This window comes from Geotrypetes seraphini, chromosome 7, assembly GCF_902459505.1.
Source record: "Geotrypetes seraphini chromosome 7, aGeoSer1.1, whole genome shotgun sequence".
In the NCBI taxonomy this organism is placed as follows: Eukaryota; Metazoa; Chordata; class Amphibia; order Gymnophiona; family Dermophiidae; genus Geotrypetes; species Geotrypetes seraphini.
This window is the reverse complement of record NC_047090.1, coordinates 2,430,804-2,448,486: the sequence shown is the minus strand read 5'-3', so window position 1 is coordinate 2,448,486 and position 17,683 is coordinate 2,430,804. Positions and strand designations below refer to the sequence as shown.

At 40.8% G+C, this 17,683-nt stretch overlaps 1 protein-coding gene across 10 annotated transcripts in view; it reads right to left on the bottom strand.

Moving 5' to 3' along the window:
• APAF1 (apoptotic peptidase activating factor 1) overlaps window positions 1–17,683 on the bottom strand; it is a 134,378-nt gene that overhangs the window by 100,279 nt on the left and 16,416 nt on the right. For all 10 annotated transcript variants that reach the window (XR_004540082.1, XM_033951404.1, XM_033951402.1 and 7 more), the window contains 3 exons: window positions 13,977–14,174; window positions 3,152–3,335; window positions 2,458–2,570 (listed from right to left, as the gene is read on the bottom strand). Coding sequence is in view for 9 of the 10 variants with exons in the window: in XM_033951404.1 (XP_033807295.1) it covers window positions 2,458–2,570; window positions 3,152–3,335; window positions 13,977–14,174 (495 nt within the window). In the remaining variant the exon portion in view is untranslated. The remainder of the gene's footprint in view (window positions 1–2,457; window positions 2,571–3,151; window positions 3,336–13,976; window positions 14,175–17,683) is intronic.

Sequence of the window (17,683 nt, the reverse complement as noted above, 5' to 3'; positions counted from 1 at the left end):
TGTATCATAAGCAAATGAACCATTCTCTTTCCCAACCCAAAACTATTTAAAAAAAGTGATGGGAAATGGTATTACCAAGCCATGCAATTGCGGATGATCTTGCAATGGGTCATAGGGACCCACAAGTGGGGGGTGATGTTGGAGCAGTCCTTTGTTCCCCATTGTAAGCTGTCTGCTAGGCTTTGGTCCTCACTAACTGAGAAGCAGTGGGCCCAGGATACCGACAACCCTTATATACTACACCTGATTAAGGCGTGGGGAAGAATGAAACAAGAGTGTAATCAAGGGTTGTTGGTCTCCACTTTAGCAGTTTTGAGGGATGAGCCACAATTTTTAATAGGTAAAACTAACCCTGTTTTTGAGAGATGGGGGCAACTAGGCTTGACCAAGTTCTGAGACTTTTTGAAGGGTGGGCTACTGGTATCTTTTGATATCCTGAAAAGTACTCCTGCCTGGCCTATCTTCAAGTGAGACATTTTATGAGTGCTCGGGAATAGAATAAGACATCTCCCATAGAGGATGAACATTTAGAAAAACTCTGGGGCACTTTGCAGAAAGTGCCCAGGCCCATTTCGATTTTATATCAATACCTGAGGGGACGAATAGTACCACATTATGTCTTTTGCTGAAACTGGGAACGGGACTTAAACTGTATATTCACAACTAAAGAGTGGGACACCATTTGTGAGGAGGTGGGGAGGGCTGCCACATGCACATTGATTCAGGAAAAGGTGTTGAGCCACTGGTATTATACTCCTGAGAGACTCCACAAGATGTATCCACAGTCCTCAGACAGGTGTTGGCGATGCCATAGGACCTTAGGGTCCTTTCTCCATATATGGTGGGAATGCACAGTGTTGGTTCCCTTTTGGCACACAGTGATTCAGACTTTGTCAAAGATGCTGGGGGTTACAGTCCCCCTTACTCCTCAAAGTTGTTTATTGGGGTTGACCAACAAAGAAAAATGGGGAGACCCAATGATCCACAGTGAAAACAATCCACCGATGAAAACAAAAACAAAATCTGTGGATACAGATGTTCTAGAGATAATTTATTAAACACTGACATATAAAACCATGAAAATTCAATTTAAAAAGTACAATGTTAAAAAATACTGTGATGAAAATCCAACCGGTTGGATTTTCATCACAGTATTTTTTACCATTGTACTTTTTAATTGAATTTTCATGGTTTTATATGTCAGTGTTTAATAAATTATCTCTAGAACACCTGTATCCACAGTTTTTGTTTTTATTGGGGTTGACCAACATTTGTGGGACTAAATAGCAGACAAGATTATTGAGGATGGGGCTGGCAACGGTCAAATGCCTCATAGCTGCCTATTGGAAACAGACCCTGATGCCTAATTTGTGTGAATGGAGAGTGAAATTATCTTTGATGGGGAAAATGGAATTGTATGTGGCTAAACGCAGAGGCTATTATATGCACTCGGTAGATACCTGGACTGTTCTTTCTCGGAAATTGGCTGTTTAATGAGGAGGAGGGTGGACCTAGATTCTATTGTTTGCTTTCTGATCCTATGAGGGGTGGGGGGAAGTGATGTTATCTTGTTGGCTGGGGGAGATGCAGTGTTTCAGGGGTGGAGGGTGCTAATAATATACATTGCGGATCGGGGGAGTCATTTGAGCATGAAGACTCCTGGTTTTAGGGGGCAGGGCTGGATGGGTCTCTCTGCCTGCTGATAAGGGGGGAGATATTTGTTCTCGCATTCTTAACCATGATTGGGTATTGTTTTCAGGTAGTGTTGTACCCGGTTTTTCCTTTTGATATGTTCTGAGATATTTAATTGTTTGAAAATTCAATAAAAACTTTAAATATTAAAAAAGTGATAGTGGCTATAGGACTTAAGATTTGAAAACAGTTAAACAGCAAGCTATTTTTTTTATATTAAATGAGCCAAAATATTTCTAGAATCAGAAAGTAATTGCAATGTTTTACAGACTGAGTTGCCCCTCTGACCTCTACATTTACTATGGGCCCCTTTTGCAAAGCCGTGGTAGTGATGGTGCTGCGGTAAATGCACCAAAGCCCATAGGAACTGAATGGGCTTTGGTGCGTTTATTGCAGCAGCATCACTACCACGGCTTTGCAAAAGGGGCCCATAGTGAATGTAGCGGTCAGAGTGGCAATGCAGTCTGTAAAACATTGAAACTACTTTCTGATTCTAGAAATATTTTGGCTCATTTAATAAAAAAATTAGCTTGCTGTTTAACTGTTTTCAAATCTTAAGTCCTATAGCCACTCCCATCACTTTTTTAAATAGATTTAGGTTGGGAAAGAGAATGATTCATTTGCTTTGTAAAAGGGGCCCTATGTAGTGGTGCACTAGATCTTACCACCATAAATCAACAGAAACAAAAAACTATTGGCAATGCCAAGGACGCCAAACAGGTAAAGGATTTGCTTTCAAGGGCAATAGAGAAGACCATTACTTACCAGAAACAGCATCAGCTACACTTTTATCTCTACTTGTAAGGAGAATGCGGCATTGAATATCAAATGCTTTTAATACCCAGGAATCCCAAATGTCATCCAAGACCAAGAGAGATCTAAATGGTAAATGAACCAATCCAACAATTAAAAAACATATTGGATCAAATGTATTACATTGCCTCCAAAGATCCACTCAGCTTGTGCTCAAGCCCACTGCGGACAGAACCTGGGGCAAACCTTGCTCCCAAGGGATGGTCCCTGGGTTCCTGGACTGTTAGTGCAGGCTGGCCAAGTGGGTGCACTGCAAAGCAGTCTGCCCCTTGGTTACAGACTTCTGACCTCAGAGTCTGAGCTCTCCTGCAACCATAGATGTTCCAAGCAGCATATATGTCCCAAGCAGGAAGTCTCTGCAGCACCAACAAAAGCTTCATGATTGGATGACCCCCTCCCCCCCAATTAAATGAAAAATATACGAGCAGAACAGACAAACTTTTGCAATCTCACATGTAGAGAGACAAACTGAGGAGGTAGAGGACAGCCCAGAGTGATGGGAGGCAGTGAAGAAAATGCTAATGAGGCTCTCTACACAGATCTCTTAGGAAGGGATTAACTACCCAAGAGTTCAGGAATGATACGCCTATTGCACTAGAAAATTTTTTAACCCTTTTAAATAACATCATTTATTCTATTGGTGTACCTTGGATATTTACGTGTTATCAACAGACGTAGACGGTCTTTTGCTTCTTCTGTGTTAAGTGGTGGCCTCTGTGAAAACTGTAAATCTTGGTCTAACCTAATACAAAGATTCTGAAGCTTCAACAGAAGTCCTGCTTTGTCCTGCTTTCCAACAGACACCCAATGCACTCCTCTCGGAAAACAATCTATAAGATTAAATTTCGTACAATATGAAGACACAACAAATACATTATCAATATATGAAGAGAGATCACAGTACGTGAAGGTGTTACTTTAATAACTAGGAAGAAAAACTAAGACTTACTTGTGAAATGCCCCATTTCACCAAAGAAATGCTACTAACTGTACTGGCCTTGGAGATAACTGGAATCTTCCAGTTGAGATACTTTTTTTTTTTTTTTTTTTTAAAAGACCAATAAAAACAATCCTGTGGCATATGAGCTTTAGAAATCACACAGGTCCATTCTTCAAATGTGACAAGTTCAACACTCTAATGAAAACCATTTTAAACAAATAGCATATTGTCTGAAACTATATTAAATTAGCTCCCCATAAAGTTAATCCATGCTGTTTAGAGGCCCAATGAATTTTGGATTTGAGACCCAAGCCCCCTTGATTTGAGAATTAATTATTGTGTAAAGGGTAACTGTTGGACTTAAATTTTATTTTTGCTCTAATACATGGTTAATCTAATTAATCTTCCATTTGTTAAGTCAATCATTGCCTCATTATTTCTGAGTTGGTTGATTCACAATTTTACAAAGTCCATTTCCACAGATAAAGCAGTTACTTACCTGTAGCAGGTGTTATCCGAGATCAGCCGACAAATATATGTGGGTGACGACATCCACAAAGTCCGGTACAGACAGTGCAAAAGTGTACTGTCATTTCAAATGAAAAATTTCAAATTTCCCATACCGCATATGCTGCCGATTGAAGGGACCATCAGATAAGTTACAAAGCTAAGAAACCAAACAGGGGAGGTGTGCGGGTTGTGAGAATATCAGTCTTCTGCCCTCGGATAACACCCGATATATGTAAGTAACTTTGCTTTTTCCAAGGACAAGCCACAGCATATTCTCACATGTGGGACTTCCTGCCTCTAAGAGGGTTTTTAACAATTACCATGAGTCTGGCAAAAACAACCGGGTGAGAGGGAAGTTGGCTTCTAAGTGAACAAAAGAATTGCCATAATGGGACATACGGAAGGTCCATCAAGCCCACTATCTTGTTTCCAACATTGGCCAACTCAGGTCCCAAGTAGTAAAACAGATTTTATGCTGCTCATCCTAGGAAGAAGCAGTGGATTTTCTCAAGCCATCTCAATAAAGGCCTATGGACTTCTCTTTTAAGAAGTTATCCAAATCTTTTTTTTAACCCTGCTAAGCCGATTTCACCATATTCTCTGGCAACAAATTTCAGAGTTTAATTACACATTGTGTGAAGAAATATTTTCTCTGGTTTGTTTTTTGAAACACTAGCCGTACATAGTGATAGAATGTAACAGAAAAGTACACAGTCAACACTTTTTGCCAGCCTATGTCTCTCAAGTGATGTTGTACGAGAGCTTTGATCACCTCCTAATATCACTGAATTATCCAGGTTGGAGTCACTCGCACCGGAGAAATGATTGACATCAATACATCAGCTGGTGGTAGCCCCACTTAGTGGGAGAGGATGTCATGCATCAGACGTCAACAAATAAGAGCAGTTTTCAGCAGCGGCCATCTTTGCCGATTTGAGCGTGAACAGAATCGCAGAGTAAGTTTGGATACGGAGACAGGTATCCTCTTGTTATTCTTACCCTGTCGCTGCTGTGTTCTGTTCTCTTTGTACAGGAGTCCACCGCCCTGGTGCAGCCTTACAGCGAAATGTCAGCTAGCTTCACGTTGGCATGAGCGGACCAGCAAAGACCAGCAGGAATTTCATCATGCAAATGTTCCCTGCCTAAGCTAAGTTCTACACTTCACTTCTTTGAACATTTAGTTATAACAGCGTTGGTGAATTGCTAGGCAGGAGGGAGATAGGGGCCGATGAGGTTATTTCTCTGTCCGACAATGCACGGGGATCTGAGGCCCCTCCTCTGCATAGAGTATTCTTTATGGACTAAGATTGTCTGAGATAAGCCTAACGAAAGAATACTTCTCGCTGTTTCCATTTTTGAAGTCATTTAAAGTGTGACAGAGAGTATTTTTGTGAGAACTCCACTATTTATCCTTTTCTATTGAGAATATTGACCATTTAAACCCACTCTCTGTTTTCTGTCTTTCAACCAGTTCTCAATCCATAAAAGGACATTACTTCCTATCCCATTACTTTCTAATTTCCTTAGAAGTCTTTCATGAGGTATTTTGTCAAATGCCTTTTGAAAATAAAAAAAAACCACAATATCAACCGGTTTACCTTTATTCACAAGTTCTTTCACCACTTCAAAAAAAGATTTCCCTTTACTAAAACTATGTTGGCTTTCTCTCATATGTTCTGTCATTTTGTTCTTTATAATAGTCTCTACCATTTTGCCCAGCCCTGACATTAGACTCAACGGTCTACAGTATAGTTTCCTGGATCACCTCTGGAACCCTTTTTAAAAATTAGCGTCACATTGGCCACTGGGAAAGGGCATTACCACAAATGACTCAGACCTCACACAGAATGCTGTTGCTCAGAAATGTGAATTTATTATAAAATAACTGGCAGCATACAGCAAAGAGCAGTAAATTGGTATAGCATTCGGTGTCAAACAGAGGAGATAAAATCCACACCTGCAGAATGTAGAAAATACCATCTGTTCTAAATTCTTTATCTCACAGCTGCTGATATATTTCTTAGTCTTGCATTCCAATCTATTAAGCATGTTCCAATTGGTAGCAGTCATGAGCATAATTAATCAGTTATTAATCAATTGGCCATTCAATATATTCATTAACGACCTGGAAGCAGGAACAAAATGTGAGGTTATTAAATTTGCGGATGACACCAAACTATATCGCAAGGTCAATAACATGGAGGACTGCGAAGATCTCCAAAAAGATCTGACAACACTGGAAAAATGGGCCAAAAAGTGGCAAATGAGTTTCAACATAGGGAAATGCAAGGTCATGCATATAGGGAAAAAAACCCCGATGTTAACTTACAAAATGGGGGGATCAGCGCTAGGGGTGAGCGACCTTGAAAGAGACCTGGGAGTGATGGTAGACACAACGTTGAAGGCGTCGGCGCAGTGTGCCACAGCCTCAAGGAAAGCAAACAGAATGTTGGGTATCATTAAGAAGGGTATCACGACCAGGACAAAGGAAGTCATCCTGCCACTGTATCGTGCTATGGTGCGCCCGCACCTGGAGTACTGTGTTCAGTTCTGGTCGCCATACCTCAAGAAGGACATGGAGGTACTTGAGAGGGTCCAGAGAAGAGCAACTAAGCTAATAAAGGGCATGGAGGACCTCTCATATACTGACAGACTGAAAAAGCTAGGGCTTTTCTCCCTGGAAAAGCGGAGACTTAGAGGAGACATGATAGAAACCTTCAAGATCATGAAGGGCATAGAAAAAATAGACAGGGACAGATTTTTCAAATTAAGGGGATCAATAAGTACAAGGGGGCACTCAGAGAAATTGAAAAGGGAGAGGTTTAAAACAAACGCCAGGAAGTTCTTTTTCACACAGAGGGTGGTGGATACATGGAACGCGCTACCGGAGGATGTGATAAACAGGAGCACGCTACAGGGGTTCAAAGAAGCTTTGGATAGGTACTTGGAAGACAAAAGGATTGAGGGGTACAGATAAGAGTAGAGGTAGATTATAGGGATGGGATTAGAGGTAAGTTACAAAATTAATCAGGGACCACTGTTCAGGCACTAGGCCTGATGGGCCGCCGCGGGAGCGGACCGCTGAGCAAGATGGACCTCTGGTCTGACTCAGCGGGGGCAACTTCTTATGTTCTTATGTTCATAGATATCTATTTCTTCTCCTAATTGGCCATGTCCTTTATTGACGTCTAAGCAATTAGCATTTATGTATGTCTATTACCAAACTTACGGTGATGACCAAAAACCACCTAATTTATCCAGGTCCAACACTTCTTATCTGGGGCTTTCCAAAGGTTATCTGTGTATGACTTACGCCCTTTCCCAAAAATGGCCCAACACCCTCTCCCGTTTCTGCATTCTTTGGAAGAGCAGGTGCTGTGGTTTGCAAACGTGCTGTCCATGTTTCCATAGGCCAAGGCAAAAGCAGCTATTTCTGGTTGTATGTGCTGTTCTTGGAAGTTTATCTGATTAGCAAGGATGTTTCATAAATGTCCCTAAGCACTTGCTCTGAAATTAACCCACCTGTGGTTGGCAACTGTCAGTGAGACAGACTTTTCAGGGTTTTTTTGCAGATTGTGTAAAGCCCTTATGCCTGGTTTATTGTCCATTGCTTTGCTAAGCTTGGTTCTTGTGAACAGGGAATATGGAAACCAGTGCCAGAGGGTTCCATAGTGCTGGAGGGCAGGAGGGTCTCACATAAAAACATAAGAATTGCTGTTGCTGGGTCAGCCCAGTGGTCCATCGTGCCCAGCTGTCCGCTCACGCAGCGGCCCTCAGGTCAAAGACCAGTGCTCTAAATGAGTCCAGCCTCACCTGAGTACGTTCCAGTTTAGCAGGAACTTGTCCAACTTTGTCTTGAATCTCTGGAGGGTGTTTTCCCCTATAACAGCCTCCCGAAGAGTGTTCCAGTTTTCTACCATTTGTACGGAATCTATCCCCTTTCAACTTTAGAGAGTGCCCTCTCATTTTCCCTACCTTGGAGAGGGTGAACAATCTGTCTTTATCTGCTAAGTCTATTCCCTTCAGTATTTTGAATGTTTCGACCATGTCCCCTTTCAGTCTCCTCTTTTCAAGGGAGAAGAGGCCCAGTTTCTCCAATCTCTCAATGTACAGCAACTCCTCCAGCCCCTTAACCATTTTAATCGCTCTTCTCTGGACCCTTTTGAGTAGTACCATGTTCTTCTTCATGTATGACCAGTGCTGGACGCAGTATTCCATGTGAGGGCGCACCATGGCCCGGTACAGCGGCATGATAATCTTCTCCGATCTGTTCGTGATCCCCTTCTTTGATGTCATCCACGGATGCCTGGAATTTGGTCAGCTAGTCGTTGATGAGTGCTGAGAGGTGCCTCAGGAGCTCCTGCAGCGTTTCTTCATGCAGAGCCACTGTTGTTCACGCCGTAGGCCCTTCCAACACCATTTTTGGGGAAAGCGTGATCTGCTTGTAGCGGGGCAGCCGCGGGGCTTTAGCGAGCATAACATAGTAACATAGTAGATGATGGCAGATAAAGACCCGAATGGTCCATCCAGTCTGCCCAACCTGATTCAATTTAAATTTATTTTTTTTATTTTTTTCTTCTTTGCTATTTCTGGGCAAGAATCCAAAGCTCTACCCGGTACTGTGCTTGGGTTCCTACTGTCGAAATCTCCGTTAAAATCTACTCCAGGCCATCTACACCCTCCCAGACATTGAAGCCCTCCCCAGCCCATCCTCCACCAAATGGCCATACAGACACAGACTGTGCAAGTCTGCCCAGTACTGGCCTTAGTTCAATTTTTAATATTATTTTCTGATTCTAGATCCTCTGTGTTCATTCCACGCTTCTTTGAACTCAGTCACAGTTTTCCTCTCCATCACCTCTCTCGGGAGCGCTTTCCAGGCATCCACCACCCTCTCCGTAAAGTTTTCTTACGTCCTTTGCCAGATACGGTCTCCAAAACTGAACACAATACTCCCAGCAGGTAATCGGCACCAAGTAATCCAGCGTGTGCGCCAGGAAAGAAGCTCTGACTGGCAAAAAAGGGTGATTTAGAGCAGGGAGAGGCCGGAGCTCAGGCAAAGAGCTCACCCCTCAGCAGCGCATCATCACGTGACCCCCCTCATGATCCCCTTCTTAATAATTCCTAGTATTCTGTTTGCCCTTTTCGCTGTCGCCACGCATTGCGTGGACGGCTTCATCAACTTGTTGATCAGAACTCTCAAGTCTCTTTCCTGGGAGGTCTCTCCAAGTACCGCCCCGGACATCCTGTATTCATGCATGAGATTTTTGTAACCAACATGCATCACTTTACACTTATCCACGTTGAACCTCATTTGCCATGTTGATGCCCATTTCTCGAGCTTGATTATGTCACGTTGCAGATCTTCGCAATCCCCCTTTGTCTTCACTACTTTGAATAACTTTGTATCCTCCGCAAATTTAATATCACCTCACTCATCGTACCAATGTCCAGATCATTTATAAAGATGTTGAAGAGCACGGGTCCAAGCACCGATCCCTGCGGCACACCACTGGTGACGCTCTTCCAGTCCGAGTATTGTCCATTTACCCCCACTCTCTGTTTCCTATGCTCCAGCCAGTTATTAATCCACGTGAGTATTTCACCCTCAATTCGATGGCTCGCAATTTTCCAAAGTAGTCGTTCATGTGGAATCTTGTCGAACGCCTTCTGAAAATCCAGATATAGAATGTCGACCGAGTCACCCTTGTCCATCTGCATGTTTACTCCCTCGAAGAAATGCAGCAAGTTCGTCAAACAAGATCTGCCTTTGCTGAAACCGTGCTGGCTGGTCCTCATGAGACCATGTCCGTCAAAGTGATCAATGATGCAGTCCTTTATCAGCGCCTCTACCATCTTTCCCGGTACCGAGGTCAGACTCACCGGTCTGTAGTTTCCCGATCTCCCCTCGAACCTTTTTTGAAGATCAGCGTAACATTCGCCATCTTTCCCAATTTGATTGACAGATTGGCTATTAGTTGAAGCAGTTCAGCTATAGTCTCTTTCAGTTCCTTTCAGTCCCTTGATGTACCTCCTAGCTGGCCCATCTCTTGTATTTCAGCTGGTCAGTAGTCTTGCAAATTCCTGCAGTGTATGTGTATCTGCTAATCTTGATAACAAGTCCAGGAAATTTCCACACAATGCACAGAAGCAGCATCTCATTTCTAAGTGTTTGTGAGATGCCTTGTTAAAGATGAAGTATACCCAGAAGCCAATTTTGCTCAGCTTGAAATGTTTTTACGTCCTTTAGTAGTGTACCCAGGGTCTTCAGGGAGGGGGGTCCCCCAGGAATTCTTCTTCATCACCCTCCAGTCTTCTGGTACTATGCTGGTTTTTAAAGAAAAATGGCAAATTGTTAACAATAGCTCTGCAAGTTAATTTTTCAATTCTATCAGCACTCTGGTATATATACCATCCAGTCCAGGTGATTTGTTACTGTTCAATCTGTCAAATTGTCCAGTGTTACAGTGATTCATCAGAATTGAATACAATTTTTGGCACCGGTAACTCCCCCATATCTTTCCCAGTGAAGACCAAGGCAAAGAATTAATTTAATCTCCCCAATATGGCCTTATCTTCCCTGACAGCCCCTTTTATCGCTCGGTCTTCAAGCAGTCCAACCGATTCTCTTCCTGGTTTCTTGCTTTTAATATACCTAAAAAAGTTTTTACTGTATGTTTTTGCTTCCAGCACAATGTTCTTTTCAAGATCTCTTTTCGCAGAACCGACTATCCCTTCTGGAATGAATGTCCAGGCAATAGTGGGATATGAAGGTATGAGTTGAGGTCTAGATGGCTGCTTTATAGATGTCCTCAATGGGAGTGGACTGAAGATGGGCTACAGAAGTAGTCATTGCTTGAATTTTATGTGGCATAACACGGCCTTGAAGTGGCAGCCCAATCAGAGTATAGCAAAAGGTCATATAGTCTGCAAATTATGTGGAGATGGTTCTTTTGGAGACATGATCTCCTAGTCTGTTAGATCAAATGACAAAAATAGTTAAGTTGAAGTTCTGTGAGGTTTGGTGTGATCCAAGTACTATAATAGCAAAAGCACATTTACAGTTCAATTTGTGGCGAGCAGCTTCACCAGCGTGATAATGAGGTTTTGGACAGAAGACAGAGAGAACTATAGATTGGTTTAGATGAAATTTTGAGACAATCTTGGAGGAATTTCAGATGAGTTTGAAGAACTACCCTTTCATGGTAGAATCTTATATAAGGTAGACCGGAACAGCACATGAAATACACCGATTTGACATGCAGATATGATAGCTACCAGGAATATCACTTTCCAAGTTAGAGTTGAAGACAAAAGAGGCTTAAAAGGAGGATTCATCAGAGTTGAGAAGCATAACATTGAAGTCAAAAGACTCTGGGCTCCTTTTATCATGGCGCGCTACGGGGGTTAGCGGGTCGGACATTTCATCACACGCTAACCCCCGCGGCACCTAAAACGTGCGGTATTCCGCGCGTTAAACCGCTACCTCGCTTTTGTAAAAGGACCCCTCAATGGCTAGAGAGAGGTCGAGTAAAAATATACCAAAAAAAGGGAAATGCTCTCCTCTTTAGACTAGGCTGAAAAAGGACCTATAGGCTCAAAAATAAGTGTTAGTCAAAAATTGAAAATTTTGATAACAAATGAAAGGGATAAGAAGAAAATAAAAAATTAAGAGTAGAAGACGAGAAGGAACAAACGGTATGCATACAACATACACATTAAATCTAAGAGCATTTTTTCCTCTCTGCAAAAAACAGGTGGGAAGGCACTCGCACATGCATGGTATGGGCAATTCAAGATTTTTCATTTTAAAAGTGATGGTACACTTTTGCACGGTCCATACTGGGCTCCTTGGATGATGTCACCCACATGTGAGAATATGCTGCATGCTTGCTCTTGGATAAAATAGTTTTATCCACAGAAATTTGCTATTTGAAACTCGTTGATCCCTGCACAACAAAAGCACATATACATACTTGTTTCCACATTAAGTAGAGGAGCTCCCTAGGTAGGGGAATAAAATGGACACATGCAATGAATTAGGTACAAAACCTCCCATATACAAAGGTTCAAGTATGTATGGATATTTTTTCCTTAGGCAATTATCAACAATGAATGCACACTTCCTTCACTTTGAAAACTTGTACAAAGTCAAAGATGCCAAGTTATCCATTCTAGGAGGGAGACTTTGGTTGGTCCTGGATTTCTGCCATCCTCATGCTGGTGCATTATGGGATCTGCAGCACTGATTTCAATGGACATAATTATGGACTACAAATACTATACTGCTTTGTGATCTAAGTTTAGAACCAGGACTGGCCAAAAAGTTCTCCTCCTGGAATGGGTAATTTGGCAGCTCTGTAACGTGCACAGTTGAACACTATCCATTGACTTCACAGTTATGAAAGTATTATGAAGATTGTCTTTCAGGAGTGTTAAAATTAATAAAATACTATAAAACTTTTTTCTTCCCTAGGATTTTTTTAAAGGCTTGTAGCCCATGCACATCTTTTTAGGGTTCTGGTTTTTGACATGGCAGTTTCCACTGGCTCCTTTAGGTTGCCAGCTCAATCAAAACTGGTCTTTGCTTGGCAACTAAACAAGTATTTTCAGTTTTGCTTTATGCCCCTTTCAAAATCATTTAGCCTAATCATTGTAGTAGCAATCTTCAGCCAGGGACCATGCACCAGTACTCCTTCCAGAGCCCAGCAAACATAGGCCCTAGGTCAGGCCATGAAGCATCATGGCTAAGTAACACTCAGGACCCATTTCCTACTGTGGACTGGCCTGGAAAATGAAAAGATTAGGTTAGGAACCAAAAGTCAGGCCCTCCTTTACATAACAATACACAGGCCTGCCACTTTCTTGTTCTTTTACAAAAATCACAGCCTATTTAAAAAGGAAAATAATTAGTGCAAATACCAGATATCGTTGTAGAAATTAAAATAAATAAACAAATGAAATTAAGAAATCATAAATTGTTTATTGGAAAACCATGTTGCATTATATTATGATACAATTCTATTCAGAACATCAATGTGGACACAGAGTCAAATTTCGTCTAACAATAATAAGCTTTTATTGATCATGACAGGAGTCGCCATACAACAAATCACATTTAATTGGAAAAATTGGAGTAGACTTAATTATTGCTTCTGGTGGAATTCATTATGTCACATTTATAAAATGGAAAGAGTAACTGCTATACAAAGAGGGAACTATAATAAATTTAATGAAATCTGGGGGCCATTGACAAGATATTGTAATGAATAGATACCATTTTTCCATTATAAATACAATAAAAAGGAAGGGATGGCGGAGAGATTTTATAATTTTATTAATATTTAGACCAATAATAAAGAATATTATATAGGAGTTTTGTGAATGCATAGATTATGGTTGGGTTGGGAGGGATTGGATTAAAATTATAATGTTTTAATGCTGAATATGATAAAGTTACAAGTGTTGTATTCAATTTTAACTGTTATTTATTGTTATATGATGCAAAATGAATAAAGATTTGTAAAAAAAAAAAAAAAAAAAAAGGAATCATCTGCATGAAAATAACATCTATGTATTTCTTCTTCATATGAAATTTGCAGCCATGGGCACACAGGATTGTTTTACTCTTAAACAAATACAAATTACAATGCTTTGAAGAACATAAGGACTGACATGCCATCTTGTTCTCAATAGTAGCCAATCCAAGTCATAAGCATCTGGCAGGAGCTCAAGTAGTACATGGATTTCATGCCACTTACTCCCTAAGGATAAGCAGTAGCTTTCCCAAAGTCTATGTTAAGATCTGTTTATGGATTTTTCCTCCAGAAACCTATTTTTTTTAACTCTGCTAGAACCATCAGGGTGGTACATAAGCTTTTACTTATTATGTCTTCTTGAGTCAATCAGCACATAAAGCAGAATGTAAAAGCACAGAGTGGGGCAGGGATCTCTTCAAGATTTTATAAATTAGTAAAAATGTACAAAAATCAGTAGGATGATAAACACTTAGGCTGCTTACCTTCTAAAAGACGGTGGTCTCTGAGCACTTCTGCTGCTAATACAGACTTCCCACAGCCTGCCATCCCATGAATCGTGACCCACCCCGATTCGTTCCGTAAGCAGTACAGCTTCTGTTGAACAGCTTTGACCAGTTCTGGTCGGGCCACGCATACAACAGGTCTCTGGGGAACGCCACCTTCACAAAGTACTGTTTGAACTAAATTTACAAAACAAGATCCAAATAGAACCAAAAGATTCCACAAATGAAGCAACAAAACAACAAAAAGATTGCGGAACTTAAGCATATAAATAAACATGAGATGATCAAAAGACATATTACAAAAAGAGAACAAGAGTGAAAAGCCTTAAAAACAATCCACAAAGGATGTATACAGTCACAAGTGACCCTCGAGATAAAAACCAAATCTAATATAATAAAACCTTGCGCATGCGCAGTTGAAACGGCGTGATTCCTGCTGCCGTGATTTGTGCTTACATGTCGTGTTCCATTTGCGGCACATGCAGCGGCAAGAGCAATAGCAGGAGAGTGTTCTTCGGCCTGGACAAAGCAGATGGGTACGGGTGCTGCGAGGCGTCCGGCTGCTACTGCTGCACAGGGAAGTGGAGGGGGAGAGGAAAAGGGGGCTGCTTTGGGGGGAGGGGTGTGCTGGGGGGCAGGCAGAAATCTTGGTTTGCTCGGGGGGCCAGAGAGAGATAAGCAGGGGACCAGGGAGAGAGACAGACAGAAAGAAGTGGAGGGGGAGATTGAAAAGGGGCTGCTTTGGGGGGAGGGGTGTGCTGGGGGCAGGCAGCAATCTTGGTTTGCTCGGGGGGCCAAAGAGGGATAGGCATGGGGCCAGGGAGAGAGACAGACAGAAAGAATGACAAACAGACAGGGGGCCAGAGAGACAGACAGAAAGCGGCCAAGGAGAAAGACAGACAGACAAGGGGCCAGGGAGAGACACAGACAGAAAGAATGACAAACAGACAGGGGGCCAGAGAGACAGACAGAAAGCGGCCAAGGAGAAAGACAGACAGACAAGGGGCCAAGGAGAGACACAGACAGAAAGACAGACAGACAGCGGCTAAGGAGACAGAGAGACAGAAAGAAAGACAGACACAACTATTCTAGCACCCATTAATGTAACGGGCTTAAAGACTAGTAATGTATAAAATACAAATGACCCAACATATATTATAATTGAAGTGCATTATTTATTTAAATTTCATAACTATAGTATCCACACTGGGTTCTTTTGAATGGCCCTTAATACTACAGTGTTGTCCCTTTTCACACATGCATTTTAGACTGTCATTTGTGCACATTTGTAGCACTGAAGGTTTTCATACTTCTAATATGTTTAAAATGGTTCTCTTTTCTGTACTCATTCAAATTTTGCTGACATCTGTCATTTCCTTTTTTTTTTTGCTTTGTAGACTTTTATATTTATAATATAACATAACTTTATTCTTCTATACCGCCACAATCAAACGATTTCTCAGAGGTTTACATGGAAGAGAGCTGGACAATCAGCGAAATACAAATAGCAAAAGTACAATATATTTCTTAAGGAGAGTCAGAGTATAATTATTGCAATTAGTGTAACTTCTAGTTAAGAAATAAATCTATCAAATAGTACAGTCTTAATTTCTTTCCGAAATGCGCCATAAGTCAACCTGGCTCCACTGATGTAATTACCTAACCAGGACTGTTGTTTGCTTGCTTGAAACATAAAAGTCCTATCCAAAAAAGACCTGTATCTACAACCAGTAATCTTTAGATAGGCAAATAAATTATAATTTCTGGTTATCCTCGTGGGATTATATAGCACAAAATGAGACAAAAGATAGGTGGGGGGTCAATCCCCAAACCAACTTAAAACAAATGTACGAGAATTTAAATATTACTCGTGCCTCCACCAGTAACCAGTGCAGCAATCTATAGTAGGGACTAACATGTTCACTTTTCTTCAGCCCGAATATTAGACGGACAGCCGTGTTCTGAACTAATCTCAATTTTCTCAATGTTTTTTAGGTACACCCAAATAAACGATATTGCAATAATCCAATATAGATAGAACCAATATTATTTTATATTTAAAACAGCCAAAGTATGTGGTTTTAAAATACCACTTCTAGTATTTCATAATGTTATAGGGCCATATTATTTAGTTCACCCCACTCTTCACCAGTTTATTTTCAGTTTCATTAGTCACACTGGCCACTGTTATCAGTGGACTATTTTCATTGAGCATTTTCCACAATGCTGACATCCTTTTTCACCTCTTTTGGAGTTTTCTTTACCACACTTTCTTTTTGTGGATTAACTACCATTTCTCCTGCTTTACCATCCTTCTCTTTTCATCATTTCATTTCACCTCACTCAGCAATTCATCATTCACACATTCATTTTTATTACATGTGCACGACCACTTATTCTTGGTTAATTTTAAACCCCCGAGGAAGGCATTTTTATTTTGCCAAAACACGGCCCGTGTTAACAAAGGGTCAATTGTATTTTATACATTATTTGTTTTTTATCTTGTGGATCACTTGCGACTGTATACATCCTTTGTGGATTGATTTTAGGATTATTGTTTTTAAGTTACTTGGATGCTTATTAAAACTATAAACTGGTACATTCGATCTCTAATTCCACAATCTTTTTGTTGTTTTGCTTTTTTAACTCAATTTTCAACATAACCTTATGAAAAATGGAACACAGCAATCAAAGGTTATAAGATTTAAGCACACACGAATTTTACTTTTTATACAGTTTAGTAGAGCCAGAGACTATTTTACATGTTAAAATAAAACCTTTACATTAAGAAATACTTTTCTAGAAAACTATAATGACTAGGAATTAGATTATTTTTTAAAATGTGTGGAAAGTCTTATCAATCATATTATTATTATTATTATTATTAGGTTCTTATATCCCGCCATACCCAAAGAGTTCTAGGCGGTTTACATTCGTTACATTAGGATCCGGTCTGAACCCGGATTTACAAAAATTTTATCGGAATTGCAGGTAGCGCGGAAGGAGGCACAGGTTTATCATAGTTGGGTTAGAAGATAAAATGGAGGGAGTGGGAAACCAGAAGAGGGAGGTGGGGGTGGGGGGGGTTGGAGTGTATGCGGGGAGTAAGGACTAAGGGTACCAGGAGAAAAGATCTTCCTCTTCTGGGGGAATGCTGCCTCACATTTCCTATTCCAATTTCATGCCCCATACACATTTTGAACTAGGTTCAGCCGAATTAAAAGGCAAGCATTATCGGCTGTAAATACAATTCCTTTCTGGATAGGGCTCTTATGTACCAAGCAAGCAAACAGCAATCTTGGTTAGGCAACTACATTAATGGAGCTAGACTGACCTACGGCACCTTTAGGAAAGAAATAAAAACTGCATTGTTTGATAGATTTATCTCCTAAACAGAGATACAATAAAACTAATATTTTTATTATGTCCACTCTTGTGTAAAATGTTGTATTTTAATAATCTGCATATTGTAATTCGCTGATTGTCCAGCTCTCTTCAGTGTTAACCACCTAGAAGTCGTCTGATTATGGCGGTATAGAAGAATAAAGTTGTTATTATTATTAAATGTGCACTGAGAACTATTCTATAAACTGCATTCTGAGTTGGATGCCGTTTATAGAATTGAGGGTAACATCAGGATCCTTGCCTATCTTTTAGCATGAGTACTCGCATTAACCAAAAGCTGG